The sequence below is a fragment of the Podarcis bocagei genome (assembly GCF_964188305.1).
Source record: "Podarcis bocagei genome assembly, chromosome: 7".
Classification (NCBI taxonomy): domain Eukaryota; kingdom Metazoa; phylum Chordata; class Lepidosauria; order Squamata; family Lacertidae; genus Podarcis; species Podarcis bocagei.
The window spans coordinates 54,730,675-54,744,510 of record NC_138132.1 but is presented as its reverse complement, the minus strand read 5'-3'; the positions used below and the strand labels follow the sequence as shown (position 1 = coordinate 54,744,510).

General features: G+C 47.2%; 1 protein-coding gene across 2 annotated transcripts; it reads right to left on the bottom strand.

The window, feature by feature from the left end:
* Window positions 1-823: 823 nt before the first annotated feature.
* On the bottom strand, window positions 824-10,908 carry MEAK7 (MTOR associated protein, eak-7 homolog). 2 transcript variants are annotated; one of them, XM_081201230.1, is made up of 8 exons: window positions 10,703-10,908; window positions 8,005-8,198; window positions 6,152-6,382; window positions 5,647-5,791; window positions 4,894-5,334; window positions 3,515-3,633; window positions 2,181-2,360; window positions 824-1,040 (listed from the first exon to the last, which is right to left on the bottom strand). In XM_081201230.1, exons 2-8 carry the CDS (start codon window positions 8,173-8,175, stop codon window positions 915-917), a joined length of 1,413 nt encoding a protein of 470 aa, XP_081057356.1. In that variant the 5' UTR covers window positions 8,176-8,198; window positions 10,703-10,908; the 3' UTR covers window positions 824-914. The 2 variants fall into 2 exon arrangements, with proteins under 2 accessions (XP_081057356.1, XP_081057357.1); XM_081201231.1 differs by lacking the exon at window positions 10,703-10,908 and adding an exon at window positions 10,550-10,673.
* Window positions 10,909-13,836: the final 2,928 nt, after the last annotated feature.

Sequence of the window (13,836 nt, the reverse complement as noted above, 5' to 3'; positions counted from 1 at the left end):
GAAAACTGGGTCTTTGGGTTTCAGACATTGCTAAGTTTGGCTGCAACCAACGTTTCATCCTTCAGAGTGGTCCCCCGACTGACAGGCTGCATCCACTGCTTCACTGCATGATTTAGCATTGATTCGTGCTGATCCGGTTATCCTGCAACTTGCCGCCAGCAGCTCAAGGATCAGCCCAATCTCATGCATCTTAAAGGGTCTGGTGCAGTGATGCCATACGCACCCAGAAATTCACCAGGGAGGCGGTCTTTTGCTTGCACTCCCAACACTGGCCTGTGCCTGTGCCTGCACCACCCTGGAAATCTGACTTGATTCTCCGTCCCATACACTTATGTGAATGGTGTCTGGGACAGCAGTCTGAGATTCAAAGCAGCATTGATCAAGTGCTCAGCTCTCTGGCTACTGCCTTTACAACATTCAAAATGTGAGTTTCCTAAAGCAGGGTCTGTGAATGTTCAACACTGGGTGGAACCAACTGTCCCCAACAAAACTTGCTTCAACATGATTAGCAAAGGCCCTCTTGAGCAAACAAGCTGCAATTCGTTCAGGAAACTGTTTCCCAACAGGATTCTCGAAAACTCCCTTGAGCTGCTCACAGACGAAATGTGTGACTAAATAGTGGATGCTAACACTGATCCAAAGGAGGGGGAGGGGCATGGACCTGTCTTCATTTATATTCAGCAATACCCTTGATTATTGAGAACTACCTAAAGCATGCAATCACCCCATCTGCCCGCCACAGACAAACCATCCCGCTACACAAAGGATTTGTCTCCTAACCAGACAACATGCAACTCTAGGAAAACACATTACACTTGAGCGGTTTGTGTTATCGAGTTTTCACATGTGGTGTTGGAGAGAGATCAGAGACTGCTCTGCACAAAGCATCAGGCAAGAGCTTCCAGGCCTTGTTCTCAGTTGTCGCCCCCGTCGCCATCGGCCGGATCCCGCAACCCATCGCTCTTCCGGCCCTTCCCAATCATCTCCAGCAAAGCCTGGGCCTCGGGGTCTGCGTCCAGGATGCTCTTCTGCCCCGTGCCCTAAATCGAAACCCAGAAGGCAGGTTGGAACACCAAACAAAATAAGAATTCAAGGTCACGGTCAACCCATCCTGGGGCCCTTTCATTTTCACGTCACGTCTGCGTTAGAAGGAAGTTGTTATTGCTTCCCTGTGCAGCTCCCCCCCCCCCAGCCATCCCTCTGCAAACAGCAGGACAGGTTCTGCGGCCCCCGCCCGCTTGCCAGCCTACTTTGTTGGTCCAGTCAAACAGGTTGGGTAAGGTCACGGAGCTTCCTGAAATGACTGCAGAAGGGGACCCATGTCAGAGCGTGATCTCTGATCGCTAAGAGGAACCCTTGGGGCACCGCTGGGGGAAGGAAGGAAAGGAACAAAAAAAACAGCACATGCACCCACACCCACATGGTATTGTTGCCAAGAAACTTAGCAGCTTTTCTGTGCCAGGAAAGCAGTATGAAAATGCCGTTTTCCTCTCCAAAACTTTTAACGGGCGATTAACTCTAGTCTTGCTTTGGAAGTGGGTGTACCTGTCTCTGCAATGGCTCTTGCTGCTGTTTTGATTGTTGTTTGGCAATTAGACTTGTCACTGGTGTTAGCACTGAACATAAGAGTTTTCTTTTGCTTTTAGCCTTTTCATACATGCACGGTGGTATCATAGAAAAGTGCTGGCATCCAGAAGCCACACACCCCTTTAAGGGGAAACACATCTTGTGGCCCATCAGCCCAAAAGAAATAGTACAACCATGCACAGCAGCCCACTGTGGCCTCAATAAATCAGCTTTTGTTATCCAAGAGGACATGACACAAACAAGAAGACATGACACATCACAATACTGATCACCCATCTGCAGACTGAGTGACTCAAAGGAGTCGGGGAACTGCAGACATCACAGCTGCCTGTCCACTCAACCTCCTTTCCTCAAACAGGAGACTAGCACTGTTGGGTGCCATTTACACAGCACAATGCCATGCCTGGACTGTGGGTGCTTCCTGAAGGTTCCCACCCTCTAGTGCAACATCCCTTAGTGTTGATAGGGATGGAAGTTTGCAAGCTGTTTTGACTCAGAGAGTTCATGCGTGAGTTTCAGGGGGCCGCTGACCCACTGTCCAGCTACCTCAAGGTTATTGTTTAGCTAGAGAGACAGTCACAGCGGTCACTTACAGTGGCACTTTCTGGGAGGTCTCCCACCGCCCAAACCTCCATGGCGTCCAACATGAAGTTCTCCTTGGCCGACAGCTGAGGGCTGTTGTACGTGGTGCATCTGGGCTTGGCTTTGCTGTGGCCCCTCCCATAGTTGCTGTCGATCCACAGGCCGAAGTATTCATGTTGTCCCCCCATGCCCTAGGAAAGAATAACAAAGGGGTTTAGCGGACGCACTGCAGCATGCAGAGTCTGCCCCTTAACTGAATGACCCTATCAGCGTTGGGTGGGGCTGGAAGGACATGCTATGGCAATCCACCCAGAGGCAGGCATGCTGGCCCCAACATCACCCGACCCATCTAAAATGGGCCTTGCTGGGTCAGACCAAAGTGCTACTCAGCTCACACATCCTGCTTCTTGCAGTGCTCAATCATCAGATGCCTCAGATAATCCCACAAGCAGGGCAGGAAGGCAACAGCACATCCATGCCACTAGTCCTCAAGAATTGGTGGCACATTACCTCTGAACAGGGAGGTCCTGGATAGCAACCATGACTAGTTGCCTTTACAGGCCTCGCTTCCTCCATGAATTTATCTAACCCCCTTCCAAAATGATCTAAGCTAACAGCCATCATCACACCTGCGAAACAGTACCTTTCTTTACTGTTCAAAGCCATAGGCTATTTGATACAGAAACAGCAAGACAGAATACAAGTACAAATCAGTTTCCCTTACATCAAGCACCACACCGTTTTTAAGTCAAACTACACACTGAAGGGGAATACCTAAGAAGAAAATACTGACAAGGAAGAAGCAATAAAGAACACGTCTTCCTATTCAATAGGATTTGGGGAGAAAACTCCCAACAGGCTCTCCTCTGCTGAACTTTTATTTTTTACAATAACCGTTTTTGTATTTCTATCCTTTCAACGTATGCATCCCTTGCTTCTTCTTTTTTAATGGTTGCCTACATTTCATCGTTTTTTATATTAAGAATTTGTAATTCCGGAATCATCTAGCTTCCCTTGTTCTCTGTATTTTGCCTTGTAAAAAAATAAAATAAAAGCTCAACTAAATAAATATAGGCTTTCGGTCAGATGCTCAGCAAAGGCCATTTGGCCAACCACGCACATGCACACGCACACGCACACACACACACACACACACACACAAAAAAAAAAAATCTGGACAAGCAGATCAAGCACACTATCTGCCCAACCCACAATCTTCAAGTGGTGTGATCCAGCAAAAACTGACCCTCACAGTCGCACTGCAGAAGAGGACTAGATTCCCCAGGGTGACTGAAAGTGCCGTTTTACAAGACAAGGCTTTATCCTGCAACCATTTTGTACTTACAAGGCCATTCGGCATTGTCTGCTGCCCATGATTCAGGTACATGTAGTGGTCGTTGTAGCCGGTGTAAGTGAAGACCTCAAGCGAGGGGGAAACAGAGAACAGAAAGCATCCATTGTTGCCTGTAAAATGACAGTGGAAGGAAGAAGGAGCACAGACCAAATAGCAAGGAACAGAAAGGAAGGCAATCTAGGGACACAGAACAGAGGAACCTGCGCCGTGAGTTTGGGGGTGACTGAGCCAGCGAGACGCTGAGGTGGACGGCCAGCTCCGTCCTCCTGCATGCCTAGGACTGGGCAACCTGGTGGGGGCGGCGCCGGGCGGACCTTTGCACCCTGGCGTCGCATATGCTTAAGACAGTCCTGCCTGGAGATGTCAGGAAATGAATCCTTGACCTTCTGCATGCAAAGCTACAGCTCTTTCCCGGAAGAACACATTTACTCTACGTCCTAGGCGTTTTGATCTGTCCTGAGAATACTCTCCACCTTAAAGAGAGTTACAATAGTTCTAATCTCAGCAGAATCAAAAGCAACGGCAGGGTCGCCATCTAGTGGGAAAACAGTAGCAAGTCATTTTGACAGCATGCACATTTAAAATAAATAAATCTGTGAAGTCTGCAATTCTGCGCACACCTGCCTGGGTCTCCAACTCACTAAAACCAATAGGGACTTAAACTGGGAGAGTCAGTGGGAAGACCCCAGGCAAAATGTGGTGTTGGGTGCAAAATTTCATCTTCCCCAGAAGTTCATGTTTGTCTTGTCAGTGAAGACAGGCTTGAAAGAGAGAAAGGGGAGAGGCGCATCAGAGAACATGTGGCCCTCCAGGTCCCTCTCTCCAGCCTTTGGGACTCTCAACAGGCCACACCCCCTCTCCATGGGCCATGTCCCTCACAGGCCCTGCTAAGCAAACACATGTGCTTGAACTCTAACAAAGCTTCTTGCTTGCCTCTATGAAGGACAGAGAGGGTTGTGGAAGAACCAGCCTACTGTCAAAAAGTCAAATTTGCATGCATTGTTCCACTTTTGCCCCTGGAACACGGCCCCTGATAGGCAACCTCAGCAGGGAAGGCAGCCTTCTGGCAGGAACCAGCACCAACCCTCCTGCCCAGCGAAGGGAAAGCCAGCTAAAATCTCTGAAGAATAGTGGGAGAATGAGATTTCCAGGAACCATGGAAATATGGTAAATTGCACACTTTGCCCAATTTATACAAATGATCCTGCTTTTGTTGGCAAAGAATTTGGGATGTGTAGATACAGAATTTTCTAGACAATACTTTTTAAACACCGAGCCTTGCCCCATAGCACCTGCCAGAGGAGCAGGGTTGAGATTTTGTGAAATGTGAGCTATAGGCTGAAAGACGTTGGGTCTACAGGCATTCTTACCTTGAAACTGTGGTTTAACCACCCAGGAACACGATGAAAAACCACCAAAGACGTAGCCATCCGTGTCCTTCAGAACCAGCACGCAGGGCCCCTGGTTGACAATGTGCCCGCACAGCTGCGTAAAGCTCTCACCATGAACCTGGGAGGCAAAGAGGAGCCTCCATTTGTGCTGGAGCTCGGAAGGCAGGTGAGAGTTGATGTAGGTGACGGACGGGATGTTGAGGAGGCTGACGAAGCGGCTGCCTCTGACCCCCTGGCACTCCGGAAGCAAAGGGAAGGTCTCTTGCTCTTGGTCCGGGAGGGAGTGCAGGATGGGCAGCCCCTGCTGGACGGCCACAGTGAGGAAAGCGGAGACCTGTGGAACCCGGAAGACCCAATCCTCAATGCTGCTTTCGTCACAGACAGCATCCAGCGCCTGACCACCCTCAAGCCTCTTCCCATCTGCAGCAAGAAACAAAAGTTAGAGGTCAGTAGCACCAGGAAACCTGGTCGGGTCCAAAGGAGCCACTGCCAAACCTGACCACTGGATCCAAGGGCTTTTAAATGGATTAGGAGTAAAGGACAGAGGAGGAAATGTCTATTAGTAGCTATCTTGTATTCCAGAGGCAGGAAACCTCATGCCCAAGAGCCAAATGCAGCTCTCTGCGCCTCTCTGTCTCCCAAGCCACAAACCCTATGGAGCTCACAATGGCCACCAACCATCGCCAGGGCCTACGGCTAAACCAAAGTGAAAATGGACATTCCGCCACTCACCTGCCGATTTCAACTCCGACACTAACTGAGACGCCAAAGCTTTTATTCCTGTGGTTGAATTCTGCACATTCTTCAAGTTCCAGCCCTTCAGCATCTTCCTGTAGCTCAGGACGTGAACCACAGAGCCAACCAGATCCTCTGCAAACTTCAAGAGTTTAATTTTGTTTTCCTACGTGGAGTGTTTAAATGGCAGGTGTACACACAAAAAAGGAACAGAACTCCTAACGAGGGCAGAAATTAATACTTAGAAAAGGATACTAACAGGGACTAGTACGATACGAATAACTACAGCTTCTGTATCTGGCACTGGAGAAAGACAGCAGTGGCTGAGCATCTGCCTTCCTTTCCTTTTGCTAAATTTGTGGACAATTCCTGGCTTCTAGGTATTGATTCCTGGCTTCCCAGTCTTGGTTCCCACATCCATCACCTTGCCCCATTTCTGCTCCAGTCCCTCTTCCTCTCTCTTACAGGCAAATGGAACACACTGGGTTTTTTCTCTTCTTACCTCAATGATCTGACTTCCCTTCAGGGTGCTGTCCGTGTTCGATATCATTTTCATGACGATGCCTTTCTTTTCCTCGGCGTTGCCTTTGAAGACTGCTGACATGAAAATGACAAACTGCTCCTTCCCCACCTGCCCGTTGGACCCAGGAGACTTCTCAGACAGAGAGATGCTCTTCATCCCATTGTACAGCCGGATGACCATTGATTCAGGGAGGGCCTCCTTGACGTGGGCCTAGAGATAGACGGAAACGCAACAGGGAAGTTCAGCCATCCAGAAGGAACAAGCAGTCTCCAAAGTGGCAGGAGCTCACTCTGCACCAAATGCAATGCATCCTGATGCCAAGGAAGCGCCATCTCTCCTCTGGCTCCCCTCGCTGTATGTCTCTTTGTTTGGGCCAACAGGCAAAAGGAACAAGCCAGCCGCTCATTACACATTCAGCATGCCAGGGATACTTTCACATTTTGGAATTCTACCTCTGGAAATCAGCTCTTAACCGGCTTGGGAACAGGCTTCCCACCCAGCATTCTGAGCCAGACTGAGTCACAGTTTGATCTGGTATAAAACTGTTTCCCAGGCTCCTTTCTGGATAGCTCAGTTGGTTAGAGCATGGTGCTGATAACACCAAAGTCGCAGGTTCGATCCCCGTAGCTGCATATTCCTGAATAGATGATCCTCCAGGTCCCTTCCAACTCTACAATTCTATGATTCTCAGGCTGCAGCGGCTACACTTTTTAATTATTTGCATGTTGAATTTCTATCCCACTCTCTTCCCAAAGGACAGCAAGCCACAAAGCAACATATACTGCAGGCATGCTGGATTAACAGTCAATGCAAAATAATTCCCAGGATTTGCAGGACAGGGAAGAAGATGCAGTGGCTCAACTTGAAGAAAGCCAGATGCCTATTTGTTTTTTTTTATTTATTGCATTTATATCCCACCTTCAAGGTGCTGAACATGGTTCTCGCTCTCCTCATTTAATCCCCACAGCAACCCTGTGAGGTAGGTTAGGCTGAGAGGCTGTGACTGGCCCAAGGTCACCCAGTGAGCTCCATGGCCGAGTGGGGATTTGAACCCTGGTCTCCCAGGTCCTAGACTGACACTCTAACAACTACGCCACCACTCCAGCTACATTATTCTCCCTCTCCCTAACTCCCCCCCGCCCCGCACCTGTCCCTTTTCTATTTCTTATTTCTTTAAAAGTAATCAGTACAGTATCACTCATGCAACCCACTCCAATGTGCTGCAGCTCATTACTGGGAGACCAATGCATTATATCAGGGGTGGGAAGCCACCAACTACTGGGCATGCTAGCTGGGGCTGATGGGAGTTGGAAGTCCAACATCATCTGAAAAGCTACAGGTTCTCCACCTCTGTGTAGGAGCATCCTCTGTAAAACAACATCACCACTACAAGCCCTGACTAATCTTAGGAATATAGGAATCTGCATTATACCAAGAACTTTTAACTCCATCTAGCTCAGTATTGCCTGCACTGACTGGCAGCAGCTCTCCAAAGTATCAGGAGGGGCAGGGGGGGTGCTTTCCCAGCCCTACCTGGAGATGCCGGGGATTGAACCTGGGACCTTCTGAATGCAAAGCAGATGTTCTACCATAGAGCTGCAGCCCTTCCACTGCAAAGTGTCCAGGAGACTGAGACAAAGCTCAAGGAATCAAATCTTGCCGCTGCTGTGAATTCGGTAGCTGACTTTAAGCAATTCGTTTAAGGTCATCTGCACTATGCAAGGCTGCTGCAAATATTACAATAGGAACGTGTCCACAAAGTGCTGCAAATACACAAAAAATTATCAGATAAGGCTAAGCATGCTAATTGTCAACCAAGTTTTGTTTCTTGCCTTGAGCATCGTCAGAGTCACGCCCTTCTTGGCTGGTTTGCCCCCCTTTCCTCCGACAGCCTCCCCCGACCCGGATAAGGCAACGAAGACGCTATCAATGTCGGCTTGTTCATCAGGAAGGAACCTCGAGAGGTGCTTCTGGTAATGGCTGCTGCTTTCCACGTTCCCCATCTTTTCCAGCAGATGGTGGAATCCTACAAGGATGATGAAAGGGAAAAGGAAAGAGACAAGCATGAAAACGGCGGCAGGGCTCAGAAGGTACCAGTCCCAAGCGGTGTTTCAGGAACAACCAGAAAAACCACCGAAACGGGGGCACTGCCAAGTTGCAGCAGTGGGGGGAGAAGCAGGCGGTTCAAAGTCATTTTGCAAAAGCACAAAGGCTTCAGGGTCCTGATCAAAATGGAAAAAACAATAAGGTTAAACAATCAATTTGGCTCATGAAGAATTAATAACGCCTGGCTGCAAACTGAAATCTATTATAAAGCGTCAAATGACCCAACAGCTCAGGGAAGCATGAGGGCTGAAGGCTGGATAGTAATTCTGCATGAAGTATGTGACCAACTTTGTGTGTGTGTGTGTGCACATGAGAGAGAGCGCAACAACTTAGAGCCTAAGAAGATCCCTTCAGGATCAGGCTAATGGCCCCTCTAGTCCAGCATCCTGCTCTCACAGCAGCTAACGAAATGCCTGTGCGAAGCCCTCAAACAAGACCCAGACACAGGAGCCCTCTCCCCTCCTGTGGTTTCCAGCAACTGCTATTCAGAGCATTACTGCCTTTGACCATGGGGGAAGCATAGCTATAATGGCTAGTTGCCATTGATAGTCTTATTCTCCATGAATTTTGTCTAATCCTCTTTCAGATCCATCCAAGTTGGTAACCATCACTGCCTCCTGCTAACTTGAGAAAAGAATCTGCTTGCCTTCCAAAATGCCCCAAAGACAAATGCTACAGTAGAAGGCCTGGAAGACTGGAAGCCACAAGGTTGTAGACTGCCGACTATTGGCTTGCAATTCTATACTCAAAGACCACAAGTACCCACCCCAAAGAATATGCAGGAATCCACTGATATTGCATAAAACACTCCTTTGGAAGTGATGTAAAACCTGTAACTGCATGCTGCAAAAGGTGCGTAGAAAGTAGGAACTCCTCATGACAGTCTGAGCATCATCATCATCATCATTGGTTTGCATAGAAAAGGCCCAGAAGCAGAATGTTCTTTGTCAATAATTTTGATACATTTTAAGAGAATTTTTAAGCAGTGAAAACAATCAAGTGGGATATACATTTTGTTAAATAAATAAGTTGACTGTGTCGACAAAGGGGCTGTTTTCATACCATCTTCATAAATCAGCCTTCGGAAATCATGCTTCAGCTGCAAGCTTTCAAGCGCTCTCTCTTCATTCCTTTGAGTAATCCCATTGGGACATAATGAAAGAAATATTCCCAGCAGCATCAAACACACACGCCCCAAGCTCCCACTCTCTTGAGGTCAGGAGCGTAAATGAAAGCCTTTTTAAAAACCAAGTGTGAAACATGAGTGCTTTTCATTAAACGAGCTGCAGTGACAGAAATACAAATTAACGATCAAAGCCCAACAAGTATGAATTATTCACAAAGCGCAGCTACCTAAACCTGTCAGAGAAACACACACACACACACACACATACATGCATTATCAGGAGCAACAGAAATACGTTTTGTCATCAAACAAGATGAACATTAATCTGTTCTTGTTTAGGGCAATCAAGCCAGCACTCCCATATGACATTCAGATCAGGACAATGAGACAGACGAGGAAGTGCTTCAGCTTAGAGCTGTAACCAGCTCTGCCCAATTCAGAATATATCCACTGAAATAAATAGCCCTAAGTTAGCCATGTCCAGTAATTTCAGTGGGTCTACTGTGAGTAGGACTGAGTTGTATACAACATCAGGTGGGGAGAAGCACACTACTGAATACCTAGTAGCCATCAATAGACTTCTCTTTGCTCATCTCTTATTTTCAACAAAATGCTGCAAATACAGAGGTGGGATCTGGGTTCAAATCTTGGTACGTGGATAAAAAATTAACCAAGTAAGGAAGGAGCAAGATCCAAGTGCAGGAAACAAAACACATCCCCCCCCCTTTGACCTCATAAGCTGACTGTTGCAGCAACTGCTAAGTGTTGCAATTTACTGTTAACTTTAAGCACCACTTGGTGGAAAAGAAGGTTGCAAGCCATGATGCATCTTCACATTATTCATTCAGCCATTTAAACAATTTCTATACTTCTGAACTACAATTGTCTGCAATGGGTGATTTATGAATTCATAATTAAAACCACTCAGTTACTTTTGAATTACAATGAATGAATTGTTAACGATTAACATTATTAATAATGAAATAAATATGCTTCATTCCCAGCCTCTGTGATATACAGCTACACACAGAGATAATTATATATATATATAACTCTTTACAGTATTTAAACAAAATATATACTATGTAACTACAATAGTCTCTAACATAATGTGTGCATGTATAATAGATAAAACACTTACATACCCTCAATTATACTCAGGTTCCCCAATTCATAATCAGTGACATCCTCATTGATAGTCACACGTACCACGCCCCCTTATTAATATTAATATAGGCCACGCCCCCTCGTTACTATTCATATTTGAAACCCGCACCCCACCCCGCAAATATCCTCACTTGTCGGCGACGGTAACTCAGGCGTGGACGCTCCCCGGACGGCCGATGTTCCTCAGCGGCGTCTCCTCATTCCCGCGGCAGCGCCAGCACCGCCGCCACTCTTGGCCTCTGGGGAGGCCTTCCCTTGAAGTACCGCCCCGCTGGCCGTTTGACTGACAGAACGCTCAGCCAATAGGGGACGCCGAGCTTTGCGCAGAGGCGGCTACTAAGGTCGGCATCATCGCCGCCATCCGCGTTCTGTACTGCATCATCAAATCGACAGACTTGACATAGAAATAGAAAAAGGGAAGAGTGGGTGGAGCGTACTCGCGAGAGTGATGCTACATGGGCTCCTCCTCCTGCCATTCACATATTTATGGTGACCCTTCCCCCGCTATGCATTGTCCTGGGAGTTAAAACGGAAAAGGGTTCGACCCTAGGCCGGAAGTTCTGATAAAAAAACGGAAAGGGTGGACGGCTCTCTAAATTAATCTCTCTATGTTGAGGTGAAGGCCGAGATGTGTTCTCTCTCGCGGGAACTTCCTTCTAGGTGTCCCGCCCTCTTTTGTCGTCGTAGCCAATGGGAGCGTTCGTGGAGTAGCGGGAGAACAAATGAAGGCGCTGGTGAATTACGGGTTCGATTCCCGGGTGCGCTTGGACAGTCATACTAGCACCAAAAAAGAAACTGGGTGGCATTTCTTGACGTTTTTACCTGGCTTCAACCTGACTAATGCATACATTGGCACTGCTAGCACACATGTGACATGTGAGGTTGGGCAAGAGTTACAGGCACCTATTGCATGCTGTCAATCATGCAGGAGTAATTAACTGGCACATTTCGAGCCCATGATTTCCCCCTCGCTGCTACAGTTCCCAGCGTCTTTAACAAACTGCAGTTCCCATAACTCTTTGGGGGGGGGGGGGGAGTCATGTGCTTGAAATGTGCATTGGGTTTGTGTTAAATGTATGGTGTGGATCTGCCTGTGGTGCCTTTCCGCAAGCCCAAAGTTAACACCAGCATTTTGAATGGAGGCTGGTCACAAATTGGAGGTGTCAAAATTAGGTGTCTTCTCACCTGCTTCCCATCAACTCTGCCTGCAGCATCCGGCATCAGCTGCACATTCTGAACAATCTTCACGGGCAGCCCCACATAGACCATGTCACAGTAATCCAATCTAGGTAGTACCACAGCTGCTTTGATGTGTACAAATCCCCTGCGCAACATGATCCCAATGTCCACAAGGTGGCAGTGGGATATTTATTACCATCAATGTACAACCTAGTCCAGGAACTGGACTCTTCCAGCATATATTTAGTCACTTAGTATTTAGACCCTTAGCCATTTCTTTTATTTTAATGAAAGCTGGAAATCTATGGAAGCTGAATACAGCCAATACAGCAATTTGTGTATGTTTTTTGTTTTGCCCTGCGTTCCTGCAAAATTGTGGTACTGTATCCTACAGGCTGATGTGGGCCTATGTTTTTCCATCCTCTTTTCAAACAGAAGGCAAAAATGTCAGGGGCTGGAGAGAGAAGAAGGGAGAAATTGGTGCTCGAACCATCCATCACTGCTTAAACACTAGCCAATATATTTCATCTGTTCTTCCTCTCCATCTAGCCTGATGTAGAATTCTGAACGCTCAAAAGCTTACATAAGGCATTGGGTGAGGATGTTGACGATGCATATTATTCTGTGACATCTTGGTCAACCTAGCAAAGTCATCGTCCTAACGTGGCTTTTTGGAACTTATATTCTTCTGGGCTAACACAACTACTTTTAACTTTTTGTGACAGTTGCAACAAGTAGATACACGCACACACTAAATAATGTCAGAATCCTACCTAATTGCTCGCTAAGAAACCACAAACTTAAGGCTCGATTCCTAAACAAACCATCTAGTGGACCTAAATGTTGGAAGATTCAGTGCATACCCAAGAAAAGTACTTCTCCACACAGTACACAGTTGAAATTTGCTCCTACAGCAGGTAGTGATGGTTGCTAACTTGGATGACTTTAAAAGAGGATCAGGAAAATTCAAAGGGGATGTGTTGGCTCTGATGTCACAGGCAGTATGCCTCTCAATATTGGCGTAGCACTCTGTTCTCACAGTGGCCAGCCAGATGGCTGTGAGAAGCCTGCAGGCAGGAGTTGGAACACAACAGCATTTTGAGCAGAATTAAAACACAACCACTGCAGCAGTAGCCACTGATAGACTTCTCCTCCATGAATTTGCAGGAGTGAATCCCACAGTGTTGCTATGTGAAGAAGTACTTTCTTTTGAAAAATGTGCCCCTTGATTCGAGTTGCTGGGGATCCCAAGTGAGGAAAGTGCCACTGCACGCAGGTTCTGTTTGCAGACTGCCATATATATATATATATATATATATATATATATATATATATATTTGCTTTCGTAGATTTTCACGGGTACAGGAATGCAGGTTTTGGTGTCTTCGGGTGTCTTCCCGTGTAAGAGTTGGGGTGTCTAGGCGACGTTTCGACGAGGTCTCACTCGTCATCTTCAGGCTGGTGCTTTCGGCTTCTTGTTACTGGAACAGAGCAGGATCTCAGTGTTTGAGTTCCTATAAATACTGTTGAGGGGGTGTGGTGTATAGCCTCCAACGTTCTGGGCAGAGAGGAAGTTCCCAGGTTAGTGTGCCTTTTCTTCTTTTGTTCATTAATTACTTGAGGGATATCTTGAGTGATTTCTTGAGTGATATTCTGAGTACCACTTAGGAGGGTCATTAGGTGTGGATTAGTTGCTAAAGCTTTCGTGTCTTGACCTCTTAAGCTTGTGAAGAGTTTTTCTGAGAAGATGGCTGTACTGCAAATAGTTGTGCTCTGGCTTGGCTTCGTGTATAGGGGCGAGCTGTGGTTTTGTGCCCTGTGCCAGCCAGATCTGTGTAGGGATTGCAGGGGGGTGCAGCATCCGGAGGTGCCACTATGGTTTGGCTACTGGATGGTGTCTGTAATTTATCTGTGGAGAGGGTCTGGGTTTAGGTCTGGTGTGGTTGATTGGAGATGGCGTTCTGTGTGCCTCTGGTTCTGGTGTCGGTTTTTGTGGGGAGGGCTAATTTCCAGATGTCTGGCAGGCGGGACGTGTCGTCACGCTTGTTCATGTTGTGAGGGTGTTTCTCTATCTCGATGGCTTCCA

Bases quoted from the DNA above. Each gene is read 5' to 3' on its own strand.
- MEAK7 (XM_081201230.1), bottom strand. From the start codon at position 8,175: ATGGGGAACGTGGAAAGCAGCAGCCATTACCAGAAGCACCTCTCGAGG. The intron at 5,792-6,151 runs GTAAGAAGAGAA...AAACTCTTGAAG, and splicing joins AGGGAAGTCAGATCATTGAG to TTTGCAGAGGATCTGGTTGG. The intron at 2,361-3,514 runs GTAAGTACAAAA...ATTCTTTCCTAG, and splicing joins AGACAATGCCGAATGGCCTT to GGCATGGGGGGACAACATGA.